Source organism: Marmota marmota, unplaced genomic scaffold (assembly GCF_001458135.2).
Source record: "Marmota marmota marmota unplaced genomic scaffold, marMar, whole genome shotgun sequence".
Taxonomy (NCBI): Eukaryota; Metazoa; Chordata; class Mammalia; order Rodentia; family Sciuridae; genus Marmota; species Marmota marmota.
Window position 1 is genome coordinate 37,821,511 of NW_025999990.1, and position 15,463 is coordinate 37,836,973.

A 15,463-nucleotide genomic window follows, 5' to 3' on the forward strand; every position below is an offset into this window, starting at 1 on the left:
TTAACCGGGGGTGCTTAACCACTGAGCCACATCCCCAGCCCTTTTTATATTTTATTTTGAGTCAAGGTTTCACTAAGTTGCCTAGGGCCACACTAAATTGTTGAGGCTGGCTTTGAACTAAATTGTTGAAGCTGGTCCTCCTGCCTCAGCCTCCCAAGCCGCAGGGATTACATACATTCTTCTTAACCACATTAGAAAATAGCTTCCATCTGGCTTCTAGATAATCTGGTTTTATTAGCCTGAGCTTGGGTAGCCTGTGACATGAGGGAGAGTACTAGACTGGCTCATTATTGATGCCAGGTGCTGTGCTAAGTCCTTTACGTATATGAATTTTTTGAATCATCAAAAACAATTCTGTGCCAGATGCTGTGGCACACAAGCCTGTAATCCCAGCAGTTTGGGAGGCTGAGGCAGGAGGGTCTCCAGTTTAAAGCCAGCCTCAGCAAAGGTGAGGCACTAAGTAACTCAGTGAGACCCTGTCTCTAAATAAAATACAAAATAGGGCTGAGGATGTGGCTCAGTGGTCAGGTACCCCTGAGTTCAATCTCTGGTACCCACTCCCCCTCCAAAAAAAATTCTGTAAGTATATTTATGAATCTTATTTTACAAATGAGGAAGCTCAGAGAAGTTACTTGCCCAGGACCACTTATACACGGGGTAGGAAAACTAGGATTCAAATCAAACATTCTGATTGCTTGGCCCCCGCTCTTGGTCATTCATGGAATCTTTTGTTCTACTCCCAGCACTGACTTGGTGAATGTCTTTAGATTAAACTCCATCTACTTCAGTTTATAAATAAGGAAATTTGCCTAATTTTCTTCTGCCAAAACTGGCAGTTAGTTGCCTTATAACTCCACAACTAGTGAGAACTTAGACTCTCACACTAAACTTCAAATATGCTAATTCCTGGTGGTAAATCCTTAGAGTACCTCAGAGAAGGATTCTCTTCCCATTCACTGTGGAGAGTGTAAAATTTGCAATCCAAATTATTCAAATATCAATAAAATGCAGCTGTTTTCCAATTTTCTATTTGGTTAGGCTTTTTTTTTTTTTTTTTTTGTCTCTGTGACAAAATGAGAAAAACCATTTAAGGGAGGAAAGGTTTATTTTGTGTCACAGGTCCTAAGGCTTCAGTCCATTGTCAGCTGACTCCATTATTTCTGGGCCTGAGGTGAGACAGTACTTCCTGGTGGAAGGGTTTGGTGAAGCCAAGCTGCACCTGTCATGTGACTGGAAAGCAGAGAGACAGACAGAGGAAAGGTCCAGGGACAGGATATAGTCTCTAAGGGCACACCCTAAAGACTCACTCTCTTCAACTCACTCTCTCCTACAGTCTCCACCCCCCCATAATCCATTCAGCTATGAATCCATCAATGGATTAACCCACAGATGAGAGCAGAGTCCCATGATTGAATCCCTTACCAGAAGGCCCATCTCCGGACATTGCTGCATTGGAGACCAGGCCTTCAACATGAGTCTCAGGAGGACATTCAGATCCAAACCATAAGAATATTTATTCCTTTCTTTATATTCAACTAGAGAGCCTTCCTTAGTCTCCACCATCTCTCTGCCGAAAATTACAGGGTATTTGCCTCAGCTGTGCCCCGGTGTTCTCCTTCTGCCAAGTCTGTTCTTCTCGAACTGTGTCTCACATTCATCTATGCTCCTGTATCTTGTCCGCATAATCCTCGTCCTCAAACCATGGATTAATCTTGGATTAATCTTTGTAAGACATTATTTGGGTCATTCCCTGGCTCAAAAGTCTTCGAGAACCCCCTCACCAGGTAGATCTAAAATCATTCCCTAAGTAGAAAGATCCTCCATGACAATGATCCCTCGGATACTTTACCGTGTCATTTCTTATTCTCTACCCAGAACTCTTCACCTTCCTTACACAGGCATTTGCAGGCTTTGTGCCTTTGCTCGAGCTTATCCTGAGGAATGAAATGCTGTTGCCCTCATCAACTGCTATTGATACCCTGCCCAGATCAAATGCTGTCTCCTCCAAGAAGCCCCTCGAGGTCATTCCCCTAAACATGACCTTTGCTTCTTTTATGTTGTTGTTATTTGCCAAGTCTTTGGAAATCATCAGTCCTTCTCATCCTTTTTAGAGTCAAAGACTTTAAGCAGTTATGAGCAGTATTTATTATTTATAACCCCATCATTGTGCACTAAAACAGAAATGTGAAGAAATCTGCCAAATAACATATATGGAGTGATAGTGGCCAAGTCAAGACGAGGAAAGTCTGAAAGTCTGACCCCATCACTAATGCTACTGTATCAGGATTCAAATACCTTGTATCCCTGATTAAATATGCAATTTACTATAAATATCTGACAGCCCCATGACTTGCTGTTATCTGTGTGAAAGACCTCATTTGTTTTCTCTACTTTATTTCTATACCTCAGAGCACCTAGAATATTACCTTGACCCGAATAGATGCTCATTAAAATATCATTGTAGGACCTCATGGATGAGTCTTGCTGAAGATAAAGCATCTCCAGTTTTGAGAGACAATCTACAAAGTCTTTGGCTTGAAGACCAAGACAGGCTAGAGTTTATACCTTTCTTTATTTAATCAATATTTTTAAATTGGCTCAAGTAACACATTTAACATCATGAAAGTTTGAAAATTGAACTGAATGCCCCAAATATGTTGACAGTCAAAAAGAACGTCAGCCAGCTCATGCACCTGTTTCCTGGCCTGAATTATTCCCGTGATTCTGGATTTTAAACTCAGACTCTATTTTTAACTGTTATTGAACCATTACTGTAGCCACCTTACGCGCAGCAGAGTAGGAAATAAATAATTAGCAACTTAATTTTCCAGCTTATAACTACAAATCATACCTGGGTACTTTGCTGCCTGTCTTTCACACAGATGTGTAGGTCTACCCTCATATATGCATGCGTGCACAACACAAAACACACACACACACACACACACACACGCCATCCAATCACACAACTGTGTTGGAAAGACAGCAAGAGGGAATTCTCTGCCCATGGTGAGCCTTACATCATTCATTACCATAACAATAATTGGTTTTCCTTTTGTCATTATTATTGAAAGTCCAGATTCACTGTAAACGCAAATACAGATTTAAAAGTACTAGAGAGCCAGGTAGCAGCTTGATGTGACACCTAACAATCTCTAAGGATCTACATAGCCCTCAATAGGAGATAAAAAGCAATTGATGGCTCTCTCTGGGACAAAAGTGGCAAGATGACATGTCTACACTATATCTATTAGTTCTCGGTCTTCTTCCCCATCCGTCACAGGAACAGACTGACTTCAACCAACAGTTTACATCAAACTCATTTTCTAGACAAAGAAACTGAGGCTTGACAGAGAATGAAGTATCAGCTGAGCCAGGCAGCATCCTGAGCGCCCGTAATTCATTTTGCCCCTGGGTTTCTGCACCCCTCATCCTTTTTCTTCTCAGCGTTTCAGGGCATTGTTCCTTAGGTTTGCACGGAGTTGGCTGGAGGTAGGCACCATAGGTTTGATTGATACAGCAATTTGCATCTCAAGGCATCGCTCGATAAATACAGTGCATTGAAAGGCTACTCTCTCACAAGCCAATTTCCCCCTCTGGGCTGACTTTAGAAGCTCATTGATGTCACTTCCTTCCTCAGTCAGCAAGTGAATTTTCTTTAATTCTCAAGACCAGCTGTCCATGCTGTCAACAGAAAGTTATTAAAATTCCTTTAAAGTGAATAAAAATAGCCTAAAAGCAAATGTACTTGGAAACAGGAAAGAATCAGTATGCAAAGTCCACAAACCTCTGAGCAAAATAATGTTGATCCAACCAGAGATTTCAAACACTGTATATTCAAGATGCAAAAAGAAAAAAAAAAACAATTAAAAGATGCTAAGCCACATACCCCTTAATCTTTTACTAGCAGAGGCTTTTCACTGTTAAAATTTATCCCCCTTAATTCCATTTCTCTTTTTCAAATATGATTTGAATAAATTGGGGGATGAGTTAGGTTTTACTGAAGTCGGAATTCCCTTCTTTTTCCTTGCATGGACCAAAGAACATTTATATCTCCACCAGATGTAGATGAGATGATCCATAAGCAAGAAAAATACATGATCATTAGCGCCATTCAAAAACCACTAGGACTACAAAATAGTATGATATATTTTAATTTACTATGATTTTAATAGCTCAAAGGAAAAAGATCACTTTCTCTTATTCATGGAAATGAACTGTCTGGCTCCCAAGTCCCTCGGATTCTCGACCAATTGCCTGACCACAGTCACTAAAAGACTGCCCTGTCAACTTCTTTATTTTTTTTAACTTGTTTTTTTTTTTAGTCAGTAGAATGTATTTTGACATATCATACCTACATGGAGTATAACTTCCCATTCTTGTGGTTGTACATGATGTGGAGCTACACTGGTCATGTATTCATATATGATCATAGAAAAGTTATGTCCGATTCATTCTCCTGTCTTTCCTATTTGCATCCCCACTCCCTTCCCTTCATTCCCAACTTCTGAATCAGCTCAGAGCTCGTCCCTCAGTCTCCCAGCAACAGTTCTCCCACTTTGTTGCCTGAATTATACACAATCTGATAACCAAGTCCCTCCAAAGCATGGACATGTTCCCTGCCACACATATCACCTGCAGTCACCCACCACTTCCTCATAGAAGCAGACACCTACCCTGAATGCTGGACTCCCTCTGGCCTTTTGCCAAGGAAACTTGGACCCAGAGTGTCCCCAGATAGGCCAGGTTTATATTTTGGGTTACCTACCCATTGCTTGAGCTATCAAGTTCAGCTTGCCACCACCCAGGGCTTTCTACTTATAGGTAGTACACAATGCAATTCGAAAGAAACTTTTATATCCACTGTAGCTGTGCCACAAAACTTTATTTTAGTAAACTGCAGATTAGTAAAAGAAACAAAAGTGGAAACTTGCCTAAATTAAGCTAAAAAGACAATTTATAACATTGTCGATCCTCAATAGAAGTAAAAATCATAATCTTCTAAGTTATCTAGGCTTAACTCTCAATCTTTAACTTCCTTTGCCAAAATTTGGAATGTTTATTGTGTTCTTAATAGAGAATTAATAATACTAAAGATGTTTATAAAATAGGGGAACTTTTAGATCCCCATTGCTAGGACACGTAAAAATTCTTGGAAAGTAAATTAGGAACTATTTCAAAAGAGTGCTGCCATCACAAAACAAAGTATTCAGTATGGTCCAAGATTCAACAGAGGTCAACTTGGGGCCCCATCATGGGCCCTCTAATATTTTTTTTAACCCATGAACCTTTCCTTTTATGAGGAAGTAGAAGTCAAGAGTAGCTGCCTTCGACATGTTGAGTCTTGTACAAGCTGCACCCACTGAACATGCTGCCGATTATTCTGCAAATATGCACTGACTACCTGAGAGAAGCCAGCACTGGGCTGAATCCTGGAGATTCACAATAAATAAAATGAACCCAGATCCTGACATTATAGGAGGCAAGCAAACAAGCAAACAAACATACAAATAAAATAATGGCAAATTATGGTCAGTGGTATGGGAGAAGCAATGGGCTGAGATGGAGAATCACAAGAGATGGTGTGACAGGGAAGAACCCCCAACTCTGAATATTAAACGGAAAACAAAAAAATACAAAGAGCCAGCCCTGTCGGTTGGAGAGAAAACACTTTATGCAAAGGACCAGAGGCCTTAGAGGACTAGAAACAGACATAAAACCAAAGTGACTGGAGGCCAGCAGAGGAAAAGGAACAGCCTGCAGGATGAGATGGGAGAGATAGGCAACTTGAGCTATCAAGTTCAGCTTGCCACACCCCGCAGAGGATGAGATGTAGGAAGAGGTTTGAAGAAAACCAGAATGCAAGCACGGAGAGCCCAGCAGGCGAAAGTCGAAGTTCAGGGAGAGACATTGATGGGCTCCACAAGGCAGCGGCTGAGGACAGAGTGGCCTGAATTGTAGATACAGGTGGACAGTTCCTATCTGGTCCCTGTGCCTTTCTATAAGTGATGGCTGCAGCTCTATGCCCCTTTGCAATGTAAAGACAAAGTTCTACTTCCTTGAGTTATTAAATCTGCCCTGTTTCATATTGCCATATCTGTCCTCGACCCCCAAAGGCTCAGATTCCTTTTTAAAATATTATTTGATGGGCCGGGGGTGTGAGACGCCAGCATTCCACAGATATAGAATATCAAATTCCTCTACATACATAAATAACAGGTTTATTTGCTCCCCAGAAAAAAAGGGGAGTAGATTCATGACCTTAACTCATTTTCCTTCCCCTATTTCAACACTTGACATGTAGCATTTTCAAAATGGTTTAAGCATCCCTACAGGAAGGGTCATGCTAACTGTGGGTCATAGTACAGAAGTAGACAATGTCCCAGAAGAGGAGGAAATAGAGCTCTTTGGGAATAGGAGCAAGCCATTTGGCAGCAACTGTCTTGTTCACAGTTGAGTCCCCAGAGTTTAGTATCCACATAAGACATATAGTAGCTGCTTGTGTTGGTCAGCTTTTTTTTCATCACTATGACCAAAATACCCGACATGAACAACTTGGAGAAGGTAAGATTTATTTTGGCTCATGGTTTCAAGATTAGGTCTGTGGTAGGCTGCCTCCAAGGCAGAAACATCATGGTGGAAGGAAATAGCAAAAGAAAAGTTGCTCACTTCATGGCAGGCAGACAGCAGAGAGAAAGATGAGAGAGGGTCTTGGAAAAATAGAGTCCTCAAAGCCATAACCTCAGGGGGCTACTTCCTCCAGTCATGCCCCAGCACCCTATAGTCCTCAGCATCCCTCAGTAATCCATTCAAAGTATTAATCCATCAAATGGATTAATCCAGTGATGATGTCAGAGCCCTCATGATCTGGTCTTTTCACCTGTGAACATTCCTGCCTAGCCTAGCACATGAGCCTAGTCCAGATCTAAGCCATAACACTACTCAAATGATATTTGTTCCTAAATGAATAAATAACACATGATATCACTCTTTCTGATTCTTATTTCCTATATCCACGTGTTGTCAACCACTTTCAAACTTTTCTTCAACATGCTTTCTTTGATTTTTCCCTTGATCTTTCTTCCTATTTCTAATTCCCTGGTCTAAGCCCCAAGCCACCATCTAGTTTATCCATCCCACCAAGGCCTCCTACTTATTCTGTCATTTCTCTCCCTACCTTGTTCCATCTATCCACCACCAGTTGATCCTTCCTTCATGTCCCACTTCTTCTGAGGAGCCATGCTCCTGCCCAATTGTCTGTTGCTTCAAACATAAAGAAATTGGCTGGTTCTCAGGTCAGCCACACTGTTTCCTTCTGACCCTCCCAGCTAGTCCCACCAGTCGTTTTCATGGATCTCTCCAACTCTATCCATTTTCTGAAGGTCTCATTATTCTGATTCCTTTACATACCTGGCAAGTTTTATCTCTGAACTTACATTTAATTTCTTGTCTTCACCATATTTTAAGCATTTGCTCAAATATACCTATACAAAAAGATGCAGATATAAAAGCTATTCTAAACTCTGTTAACAAAAAGGCTAGCCACAAATCAATTGAAATTGTGGTCCTGTGTTGGCAATGACATATTTCTGCATAAGTTGAAAGGGAATATAACGATGGTTAATGGCAGCATATTGCTAGAAATCTGTGTCCCCAAGACCAATCACATTGGTTGGGCCAAGTGCAGAGCAGTTACTCAGTACCCCTGAAGAAATGGTCAATACAGAGCATGAGATCCTGTTTGAATTAGTTTCCTTTTTCTGCTATAAGAAATTATAGTCATTCCTTGGTATCCACTGGAATTGTCCCAGAAACCCCCTTGGATATCCAAATCTGAAGATGCTGAAGTCCCTCGTGTAAAATGGTGTAGTATTTGTTTATAACCTATAAACATCCTCCTGTAGACTTCAAATCATTTCTTGGTTATCTATACTATCTAATACAATGAAGGCTACGTAAACAGTTGCTATACTGAATTACTTTGGGCATAATGACAAGGAAAAAATAAGTCACTACATGTTCAGGGCAGATGCAATTTTTTTTCAAAAAAAAAATTTAACAATGATTAGCTTAATCTATGAATTTGGAACTCAGACACAAGAGATCCAATTACACCACCAACCTGATTCTCTTAAAACAGCACAAATCTGTTAATCTTCCAGTCTGGAGGTCAGAAGTTCAGATGGATCTCACTAGGCGAAGGTGTTGGCCAGGCTGCCTTCCCTCTGGAGGCTCTAGGGGAGACTCACCTTCCACCCCTTTTTCAGGTTCCAGAGGCTGCCCACAGTCCTGGGCTCATGGTACACTTCCAGCACTAAGCCACTCCAACCCCTGCTACCATCATCATCTCATGGTCTTCCCTCAGCCTTTGACCTCCTTCCCTCTGTGATAGGGAAGGACCCTTGGGTCTACATTGTACACACCTGGATCATCCAAGATCATCTTCCCATCTCCAGATCCTTAATCATATCTACAAAGTCCCTGTGACATGTAAGGTTCCATACTCACAGGTTCCAATGGTTAGGATGGGGACATTTGGGGGGGGGTCCATTATTGAACCTACCATCATTGTCCCATCAGCTTCCATAACCTACAGGTATCTTCATTTTAATTGAGGACACTAATCTCAATAACTTCTCCTTAAATTCTGTTCCTTCTCATATTATATCTCAAGTAACATCCTTAAACTAAAAGAACCTCTAGCTAAAAACTTGAGTGTTGTCCCTGCTCCCTGTTGCTGTACTCCTCACCTTCAATCAGTCTCCAGAACCTACTCAGGAACACCACCTGCTCCAGGACCCTCTTCCCCTCTCTCACTGCCTGGGCTCAAGCCCTCATCTCTCCTGCCTGGACAGTGGACATGCCCATTGTTCTCCTCTACCCCCACTCCTCCACCCATCTTCTGCACTACTGCCCAGTCCGCCTTTTTCCACGACAGCTTTGGTCACTGCATCCCCTTCTGAAAGACCTTTGCTGACTCTCTGCCTGCAAGGTCCCCAATTTCACTTCAAGTTACACCACATTCCAGGGTTGGTTCTTTCCCTCTTCCCACACCCTGTATGTCCCACCTGCTACAGCATATGCTTATGCGATCGTCACCCCCTTATTCACCATGCATGTGTTCCAAGATGCTCTGCCAGGACTTAAAACTGTAGATAGTACCAAACGCTATATATAGAGTATGTCATTTCCTATGTTGGCAGACCTATGATAACGTTTAATTTATAAATTAGGCACAGTAAGAGATTAATAGCAACTAGTAATAAAATAGAACAATCATAACAACATACTGTAATAAAAGGTAACTTAAAATTTATGAATTATTTATTCCTGAAATTTTCCATTTAATATAGACCCCGGTTGACCATGAATAATTGAAACTGTGAAGAGTGACTGGGCAGATGGGGGGGCGGGGGGAACGACTGTATACCCAGCTCAGAATGCCCCACAATTCACCAAACACACCCTACTCTTGCCTTCCTCTGAGATGTTACTCATTCTGACCCCTGCGATCCGGAATGCCCCTCTCCCATCTTTTGCTTTCAAAACTCATACAGGTTTTATTCTAATCCTCTCAAATCTGGGAGGGTGTGGTATTGTGAGCTCTTGTTCTAGATGGGCAGATAAGCCAGAGCATTATATAACTGATCCCAAATCAAACACTTAGTAATTGGTACAGCTGTCCTTACATGCCAGGCTCCAACTCCTTTTCTGGACTTCAGTGGGCAGCTCCATCTCTCAGGTCTGATTATTTCATTACTTGGTTCTCATTTTTCTCCAGAATTCCTCCAGATTTCCCTCCATCCCTATGAAATAAAACTAAGACTTTGTAATGGTGCTCTCACCCCCAGTACCCAGTCCAGCTTCTTCTCCACTTGGCAACGAGAGCTGAGTGGTCATTTTAAAACCACAAGTCGTGACGTTTTAATGTCCCTACTTATATTCTGGCTTAAATCCCCTTAATGGCTGATTTTCTACTTCTCTTGAGATGATCATGAATCTCCCAAAAAATGTTCTCCCTGGACTTACCTGCAGCCTGGGTCCTGCCTGCCTGTCCAGCCTCACCTCACATACCACCCTTCCTTCTCCCCTCTGGGGCCATCTTGCCTTCCTTTCCATTTCTTGGACTCACCCTCTTCCTCCTGCCACGTGGTCTTTGCTCATGGTCTTCCTTCCGCTGGAATGTTCTTCCCCCTTTTCTCAGGGAAGTTAAATGTCTTGTCATCTTTCTAATTTCATTTCAAATGTCACTTCTTTAAAACTGGTGATCTGCCTAATTCAGAAGATTTTTCTCTAACTACTTTGCCTCTTCTTTAAACACTCTGCATATAATCTAACCCAAATCAAACCCAAATATTAAAACATATCAAGAGTATTTTATTGAACAGTACCCTTTAAAATGAAGAAAATTGTTGTTTGTTTTTTCTAGAAACTCTTGAGTTTGGCCCCTGGCATTTCCCAATAATGATCCCTTAGCACACTCTTCATACCGTCATTCCATTTCCTGCCCTCCTCATGCTTCTTCTCTTTCCCCCATGTGATTCCTCACCTCGTTCTGAATACTTGGAAAATTTTAGCATATGCTTATGATTGGTTGATTAATTGAATGGGTAGGTTTCATTTATGTTTTCATCTTTTTTTAAAAAAATAGTTTGTCAGTTTCTTAAACAACTAAATATGCAACTACCATACAACCCAGCAACTATACTTCTGGGCATTTACTATAGAGAAATGAAGACTTATGTTCACACCAAAACCTATACACATGTTTAAAGCAGATTTACTCATAATAGTCAAAACTACCCACATGTCTTGAACAGGTGAATGGCTAAACAAAGGTGATGCACCCCTACTACGGAATAGTACTCAGCAAGGAAAAGACACTAACTACTGACACAGGTGGCAACCTAAATGAATACCCAGAGAATGACACCAAGTGACAAAACACCAATTCCCAAATGTGGTATAGTCTATATTACCCCATGTATATTCCATTTCTATAACATTCTTGGTTTTCAAGATGTTATCATGGGGGGAAACTGGGTAAAGGGTATGAGGACTCTGTCTGAATTATTTCGTACAACTGCATGTGACTAAAGTCAATTATTAAAGTTTTTATTTTTTTTAAAAAAGGACTTGTTTACTAAAGTAGACAGAACACACTGAGTTGTTCACCGACTCAAGATCACTGTGGAGCCATCAGATTTCTTCTTGCTTTTTTTTTTTTTTCTGGTGATTCATTGGTTATTTACTATTCCCTAAGGATTTCACTTCCTTCTACTCAAGATGTACATGACCTTAATCCCTCTGAGGTTATTTTCACAATTATTGAGGTTGGTGGGTTTTAGAGTACTTGTTCTTTATGTCCCTTTGTTGCCTCTCATACAACCACTCTGAATTTTGTCCTTTCTGACCAAGAGACCACTGACAGGTTTTTCCTGTCCCCAGAAGAAAATCACAAAGGATAATCATGTCTCCCTCACTGCACAGGTAGAAGAGGCGTGTTGAAAGGTCGCACTTCTGCCACCTGCCACCTCAAGTCTCCTTGTCTATTCCCAGGGTACCCTGCGTTCAGTGTCGGCATTATACTTCAACAGGTTGTCCTTGTTTGGAAACCTGTGACTGGCTGTTGTTCGAATTTGTCTTCGGTCCTTTTCATCTCTTCATTCTTTGCCAACATTTGATACATTCTGCTAATGATCACCCTTATTGGATTTCATTTTCTGTTATCTACACCTAACATGCTTTATTTCGGTTTTCACTGTCTCCCCACAAACACGAGCCAATAACTGGAGTGACCTGAAGGGTCCATATGGTGACGCAAACCCTTGGTCAGACAGCCAGTGAGTGCTAAGGCAGTTTTGACTGACAACAGAGAAGAATCAGCGTTGCATTTTTTTAAAAAATTGATTTTCATGATAAAAAAAATTCTTTTTGTTTTTCTTTTTCAGTGATTACAGAAAAAAACCAGGAACGTAGTACCAACCAGGTATTTCCACACTTCTCATAAACTGTAAGATAGAATTTTGTTTTAAATGTTGATGATCAAGCATGTGTAAATGTTGAAAGTGTTATGCTGGTGGTTAGATATGAGCAATGCATGTTATTGATTTTGAGAACAAATAAACTCGTCCACTGTGGATGATCCTGCAACTTTCTTTGTCTGTCCCCAACCCTATTCCTTCTCTCTACCTCTTCCTACCCCCAAATGGGAAAGAGTAGACAAATAGACTCTGCGAGGTCTAGCATGTAAGTGTCCCTCTGACCATACTGGGACCTCTGCATACCATGATGACAGAAATATCTTTACCTACTTTTACCTAAACAAAAGTGATTCTCCTTTGGGATTTTTCTCAAGTGCTAATTCACCCAGCTAAAAGTCATTCCCTCCTCAGCAGCTAAGGACTGAGCCCCTGGCAGTGGAAACCCACCCCCAGGTGACCTCCCTCTCTGATCTTTAATGTCCATTCACTGTCCTCCGGCATCTTCCTGTCTGCTTCTCTTTTCTTACTCAATCTTCTTACTAATCTATTCTTTCTATTTTCGAATGTATAGAACCTTTCTATATAACCTTTAAAGGGGCTTGAGATCTTCAACCACACAAACCAAAAGAGGTCTGCACCAAAACCCCCTAGTGACCCACTCTGCCTTGTCCCTCTGTGAGCCAGTTTAGCAGCAGTGTCTCCACAGGCCTGTGAACTAGACTCAGAGCATGCAGACATTGGCCTGTAGCAAAATGTGCTCAGATTTCACTCACAGATACAAATCTCCTTGTCTTATTTATTTTTCCTTCTCTGGCATGAATTACAACTCACCCTTGCCAAGGAGAAAAGTGGTCAATCTACATTGATGCCAATCAAGGGTGCACTTTTCAAAGTCACCTAATGTACTGCAAAGTAAGCTCCAATTCTAGTTCCCATTGTCAATCTACCCAGAGTTCTAGCTTTAACCTAATCTCACCCAACTTTGAACATAGAGACCTCATTTCGCTAATATACTGTTACTGCAGAATCAGTAGGCAAAATTGAACACATTAGGGTTTTTTTTTTTTTTTGGTTTTTTTTGTTTGTTTGTTTGTTTGTTTGCTTTTGAACAGAAGTGTCAACGTTGCTGGGAGCCATAGCGTAGCACATGCCTGTAATCCCAGGGGCTCTGGAGGCTGAGGCAAGAGGATCCCACCTTCAAAGCCAGCCTCAGCAACCTAGCCAGACCCTAAGCAACTTAGTGAGACTCTTTCTCTTATTAAAATATTAACAAGGGCTGGGGATGTGATTCAGTGGTTAAGCACCCCTGAGTTTAATCCCTAGTACAAAAAAAGAAAAAAAAAGCATAAATGTTGGTTTTGCAGCCAACTTAATACCTGAGAATGTTGTCATTGTATAATAAAGTCGGTTGGCCTTTTCAAATCGTTTATTTGCCTTTGAACTTAATCTCTTTATCATCGTATTTGCAGTTATTTGTATGTACCCAAACGGTTTCATAAGCCTGAGCGACAGTTAACCTGTAAAACTTATTGCCGCCCTTTTCATTTAAGTCACATAGAGAATACTTTTCTTATAAAGAGATGTTTTCTCATTAATTTATTAAGTTAAAAGCAGTTGGTCAAAACATATATTAAATTCACTTCTTACAGGCAAATTGTCATTTCCTGCATTTTCCTACTTTGTACATTTGGCTAAACGAATAGAATATGCAGACACCAAAACAGAATATTTGGTCATATAATCTTAAACATGGATTTGATGCCAGATACAATCAAGATGGCTGCTAAAGAGACTGACATTCTTCGAACTGTAACTAAGAGAAGGCGATCTTACTACTTTATACAGTCATTCTCAGAACAGATAGTTGTATCGTGCCTTCATTGTCTACCAGCTTATATTTCTAATCCTACCATGGAATTTCTATTCATTTTTCTTCCAATTAGGGATGTGTTCTCCACTCTCAAGAACACACTGGCAGTACAATTCAAAACCCGACTTACACCTCTAATTGATCTCAATCCTGGCAAAGAGTCAAAACCCAGAGTCACCCCCTTTTTCAAACCACTCTGCCACCAAAGGAATTTGGCTCTTGGAAAACATTTTGAAAACTCACTTTGGATAATCAATATAGTATTCTTTATCAGACAAATGCAAAACGGAGCACTGTTGAGCATTAATCTTGCCCCTAAATCCTTCCCACTAGGCACTATAGATTGAGTAATTAAATTGAAATTGAAAATTGAGTCTTTTTTTTTCTTCTTCTTCTTTTTTCTTTGTTTCCACCAGGCAGGCTATGAGTTGTGTACCAATGTGAGAAATCAGGGCTGGGGAGGAGGGAAGCTCCATCCTGCTGCCCAATAGCCAATGGGCATTTTTAGCTCCCAGCTCATTTGCCACACCTGAACTCAGAGAACAAACAACCATTTGAGTCCTCTGGAGGGAGCCTTGGATTCTTTTCTGTGTAATTCACTGGGGAAATTAGTATGCATTTTTAAAGTAATTTGTTAATGTAGCTTGTTTACGAGAAGAGGACAAAAATGAGCAGCGAACTGCTTGGCAGCTTAGGTCCCAGAAAGGGATGAATGCATGACCCATTTTTTTTTTAAGCTGTCTCTTTGGCAATTCAACGCTGCAATCATTTCCTGTCTGGAAAATGTTACTTGTGGAGATGAAATCTCCTATAGGTTTTTACTGCATAATTTTCACCATGGTAGATTAAAGAGAATACCTTAAAAATGCTACCCCCAAATAATTTCAAAAACCAAATTAAAATATGGTCATCATCATGAGAATAGGAAAACTAAAATATAAAAACCTTTCATTTAACTTTTGGAAAAAAAATGCCTTATTCTATGGTAGACAATGGAAATGTCTAGTAAATTAATACCTTCTGTTTATGTTTCTTTATATAGTAGATAATGGAGCCCATACTGAATTAATACCTCGTGTTTGTGAAGCCAGGTGACGGAGAGGGACACTGGATAGGAAGCTCCTTTTCCTGTGGGGAGATGTGCAGGATGTGGAGAATATTCCAAGTTGAAGATAGCTGGCTCTCATCACCCAGTTCAGAGAGGCCAGTCTGTCAGTGTGTCTTGAAATCTACCTTTGAGTTTCCTAGCATCACCATGGCACAGGACCACAAACTGAGAGGACCAAAACACAGATATGTATGGTCTTAACAGTTCTGAAGTCTGAAATCAAGGTACCAGCAGGGGCCTTCTCCCTGTGAAAGGAACTGTTCCTTCCCTCCCACTTCCTAGATTCTCAGGATTGCCAGCTCCAGCAATCCTTGGAGCTCCTCTGCCTGTGGTTGTAGTGCTCCAGTCTCTACCTCTGTCCTCCCTGTGTGACTCCCATTTTATAAGGATGCAGCCAGAACGAACTGATCAGAACTTGATTATGACTGTAGAGATACCACTTCCAAATATGACCAAACTCCCAGGGACGAGGTGTCAGGACTGCAACATATCTTTTGGGGG

At 40.9% G+C, this 15,463-nt stretch overlaps 1 protein-coding gene across 9 annotated transcripts in view; it reads left to right on the top strand.

Moving 5' to 3' along the window:
* The window catches only part of Chst9 (carbohydrate sulfotransferase 9), a 246,081-nt gene that overhangs the window by 208,696 nt on the left and 21,922 nt on the right, over positions 1 to 15,463 (top strand). For 6 of the 9 annotated variants that reach the window (XM_015482252.2, XM_048806395.1, XM_048806396.1 and 3 more), the window contains one exon: positions 11,952 to 11,989. The exons of 2 other annotated variants lie outside the window; for them this stretch is intronic. In XM_015482252.2, coding sequence (XP_015337738.1) covers positions 11,952 to 11,989 — 38 coding nt within the window. Of the gene's footprint in view, positions 1 to 11,951; positions 12,014 to 15,463 lie in introns of those variants that run through there. One more of the 9 variants, XM_048806401.1, reaches the window with a different exon arrangement.